Source organism: Harpegnathos saltator, unplaced genomic scaffold, assembly GCF_003227715.2.
Source record: "Harpegnathos saltator strain DR-91 unplaced genomic scaffold, Hsal_v8.6 scaffold520, whole genome shotgun sequence".
Lineage (NCBI taxonomy): Eukaryota > Metazoa > Arthropoda > Insecta > Hymenoptera > Formicidae > Harpegnathos > Harpegnathos saltator.
In genome coordinates this window covers 5,618-10,069 of record NW_020230339.1, presented here as the reverse complement: position 1 = coordinate 10,069, position 4,452 = coordinate 5,618, and the positions used below count along the sequence as shown (strand labels likewise).

General features: G+C 41.6%; 1 protein-coding gene across 1 annotated transcript; it reads right to left on the bottom strand.

Annotated features, from left to right (window-relative positions):
* Positions 1–3,270: 3,270 nt before the first annotated feature.
* LOC112589486 (uncharacterized) lies at positions 3,271–3,941 on the bottom strand. Its single transcript, XM_025302977.1, has one exon. It carries the CDS (start codon positions 3,844–3,846, stop codon positions 3,271–3,273), a length of 576 nt encoding a protein of 191 aa, XP_025158762.1. The 5' UTR covers positions 3,847–3,941.
* Between the last annotated feature and the right edge of the window lie 511 nt (positions 3,942–4,452).

Sequence of the window (4,452 nt, the reverse complement as noted above, 5' to 3'; positions counted from 1 at the left end):
AACGTTGAGATGAAGCAGTATGTAGATGAGAATGTTAAAAAATTGAAGGATTGGCTGGAAGACTACCGGAAGAAAAACATACAGAGCATGAATAGCATTCATGAGAACATAGACCAAATTTTAGACTGGACACGCTCAGAGATAAAGCAATCAAGGGAAATATAAAAGTAGAATATTGCAGTTAAATTGACATATAGTATCGACATAAGCGAGACGGATCATCACAAGCTGCAATGGCAAAGCAATCATCAAAATTTAACAAAAAGAAGAAAAGTTCAGAGAAGCAGCTCATCGGTAACGAAAAGCATCGGTTGGTGGAGGAGTTGCACGCTCCAGCGAGAAGATATTTTCCCCGTAGACGCGTCATAGTGCGCGGATACGATGATCTTTGGCAAGCTGACTTGGTAGAGATGCGTCCTTACTCGCGATTCAATAGAGGCTACTACTAAATACTCACTATTATCGATGTGTTATGCGTGGGCTGTACCGATGAAGAGCAAGAGCGGTAAAGAAGCAGTGACAGTATTCGCCAGGATATTTCAAAAATCTGGAAGATGTCCGAAAAATGTGCAAACGGATCTGGGAAAGGAATTTTATAATGCGGATCTGCAGAAACTCTTTAAAAAACATGGTATCAATCATTATTCTACGTACTCGGTAATGAAGGCATCTGTTGTGGAACGATTCAACCGCACGTTAAAGAACACCATGTGGAAAATGTTTACGTTGAATGGAACATACAAATGGATCGACTCGTTACCGCGCCTTATCACGGAGTACAACATACGGAAACATCGAATTATCGGCATGCGTCCTATCGATGTGATACCCGAAATCGCTGATAAGCTCCTACACACAGTCTACAACAACGTAAAGATCGCTGCGCCTGCGAGGTTCAAAGTGGGTGATCTGGTACGCGTGAGCAAATTCAAAACCATCTTTGAAAAAGGCTATACACCGAATTGGACAACCGAAGTGTTTAAAATCGTGAAAGTGCAGACAACTAATCCAGCGACCTATCTGCTCGAGGATTCTCGCGGAAAGTCTATTGCCGGAAGATTTTATGAATACGAACTGCATCGCGCTGCTAATCCTGACGTTTATCTCGTGGAAAAGGTGTTGCGAAAAAGCGGCGACAAGGTTTTAGTGAAATGGTTGGGATTTGACGATTCGCACAACTCTTGGATACACAAAGAAAATGTATTGTTACGTCCTAGAGGAGGAACGCAACCTTTTCGTTCGCGAGTAAGGCGAACCTCGTTCGTACACGCGTGTCAGTGGACGGGTCAAGGATCCGACGGGCCCCTTTACTCGGGCACCGACGTACGACGTGCGGTCCGTTTTTCGGTCAGGGACGCGAATCCCTTTACCGGGGATAGGACCATGAGTTGACTGTTGGAAGGGTGGGGTGATTTTGAAATTAACTGATGGAAATAAATTAATACCAAATTTATTATTATTAAAATAAGAGTGACAACAGAAAGTTATGCGGCACGGTTTATTACAATTTACTTGAATGATATTGTTATGTGTATGCGTGTGTGTGTGTGTGTGTGTGTGTGTGTGTGTGTGGGATAGAAGAAGAAGGAAAGGAAAGGAAAAGGGGAAGAATATGAATAGACAGTTAGTCGGGTGTGGGGGAACGAGAGCGGTCAGGAGAATTTAAGGGGGTGGATAATTCGGAAAAAGAGACGGGAGAATACGATATTGAAGGAGTAGAAGGTGTAGAAGCGCGTGTAGGAGACGAGGGAGGACTAATAGGTAGACGTCGGAGTAGAAAAGGGGGTAGGAGTGTCGGGTCTGGGTGAAAATCTGTTTCAAAAGAAACATTTATGATGGAACGGAGATATTGCAGTTGGTGTTCGAATTCATATAGATCTCTAGTCTCGTACACCGTCTCAAAGAAATGAAGGACTTGATGGATGGATACCACAGAATGACAATAATGGCCCACTAAAAATGTATTTCAATAAACGGGTGGAACCAATGAATAAGGGTATATATATATATATATAAACAGAACTTACTGCTGACTCCTGTTGTCCCGAAGGTGAGCAAAAAATAAAATTGTCGTTTGGTAGCTCCTGCTCGGTAGGTTAAGTTGTGCTCGTTCACTCCCTTCCGGTTGTTCAATTATAACACAAACACTAATGCCTTTTGCTGATTTCTTTGAATGTTTGCACAAACTCGGATATATGAATCGTAGATATATTATCTGAATGTCTGACTTGAAATCTAAATTCTGAATGCTCAAAACAGAATATCCGAGTGAGAGTGTGACTGCCTTTTTCAGAGTAGAATTAGAAGTAGAAGTAGAAGTAGTGTGTCGCGGAGGCGGATTACCGCGGTTTTTATAGTGATAATCGGAGGCAGAAGCTATCAGGGTGGGTAGAGAGCCTTTGAGGATGGCCTTTGAGGAAGGGGTGGATTGGTCTTAGTGGGAAAAAGTCTCAGCCATTAGCAAAGTTAAAAGACATCGTGGGAGGAGACAGTTAGTTTTTGGAGATATGAATATGGAAGGGCTAAAGGGTGGAGCGTGGGTGTCTTATAGTTTTAGGTGGATATGATATGATTGGCTGAATGAATTAGGCGCGACAAGCGTGGAGGTGGTGGATTCTTGAGATAGAGAAATGTATACAAGCGGCCGGCTGGAAAAATCAAAATGCCGTAAATCAAAGGCTGAGATCAGATTTTACGACTATCAGTGAAGTAAGCTTTGTTGGTTGACTGATAGGGCACATATGGTTTTGGATTGAGAAGATGTAAGTTTCAAGTTTTAGAGTAGGAATGCTCTGTGTTGCTTTGTTTTACTGAAGGTTTGTTAGCGCGGAGTTTCAAATTTTTATAGCTAGGACGACGGACACACTTGGCGAACACTATCCAGATATAAACTTTAGATTTTTACAACAGGGCATTGTTTCCTGTTATGGAATTTTCCCGAATCGCCTTTCATTTGGCGCGACGGCTGTTCGCCAGATGGGTCTGTTCCCTAATTTATATTTGTATATATATATATATTCCTATTATAGTTATATTAGGAGAATATAAATCCGCAAGAGGAAAAGACAATTTTGTTAGTTAGATCTGCAGGACGTAACAGTATTATAACCAATTCTTTGTTATAAACACCTTTTATTACAATATCCTATTATAAAGCTTGTAATAAACCATCTTTTATTATAGTTAACAATATTTTTTACAAACAAATATATGTACAATGATCGCTTTAATTTTACAATATACATGTATGCACAATGATCGCTTTTTAGTTTACAATTGTATCCTGTAATGTCCCCATGGTAAAGTGTCTGTTGAGTCTGGTACAATATACTGCTTGTCATCATACGGACTCAGAGCAGTTTTCAGTTCGGACATGGTGTAGACTTTGTGCATTTTGGATCGTATGCATGACTGACGACGTTGCTTTTCGACCTCGTCTCTCAGACACTGCATATAATCATCAAACGTTATAGTTCGCGCTACGACGTTGGTCTTGACACCTTTCGCCTTCTTCGTGTCCTTTTTGCTTTCTACCTTTAGCGCGTACATCTTTGCTCTGAGTCCGACGAATTCCGTCATAAGCGCTCCGTTATTTTCATCTTTCATCAGACCCGGCACCTCCTTGTTGGCAAGCGGTATACCGTACGCGTTATCAGCGGGATAATCACTCGTATCAAACTTAGAAATATCGCGTTTCATGTGCTCGAAAATATCATCGCATTGGATATGGTAGATTAAACTATCAGTATCGGTGTACATTACTTTACATCTGTTCTGATACAGGGGAGACATGTACTCGTGATGAAATTCGAACAAGCAGGTCATGGATATGTCAAAGATACACATACCCACATAGATCGGCTTGTTGAATTTCACCTCGAGTTTACGTAGCTCAACGGCGATTAAATTTTCCGAAAAGACACTTCTGCTATGAAAATTTGGTCTCGCGATTATTGCCTCAGCGCCGTATCATCCGTCCTTTTTTGTTAACAGTTTTACGTCTACGTGATTGCGAACGTTTTCCATGGTTTTGCCGAATACAGCGTTGTTCATCAATTTGTACAAATTTTTCTCAAAATCGTTTGTCGCACGTGTTCTAAACTGCGTGTTAAGTTCGATATAATCGCGGAGCCATGGGGATTGAGCAAATTTGAGTATACGGTGTATCTTTCCAATACGAAGACCGTGATGCGTGCACTGCTGCAGGTTGCGATAATGAATCACATAACGCTGCTTATCGCATAAGGTTTGCGAGAAGCTTATCTTGCCTTTTGTTCGGAGGTTTGCCCCGCATCGGACAGAACGGTAAGTCAGTGTGCGCGTCGTGCAGATGTTGTGGATACTCCAAGTCGACCTCCAGAATATATCCTATGGGTGAATCTAGCGCGATTGATGATATGTCGAAATTCGATACATCATCATCATCAACCCATCGAAATTCGGCGTATGGCA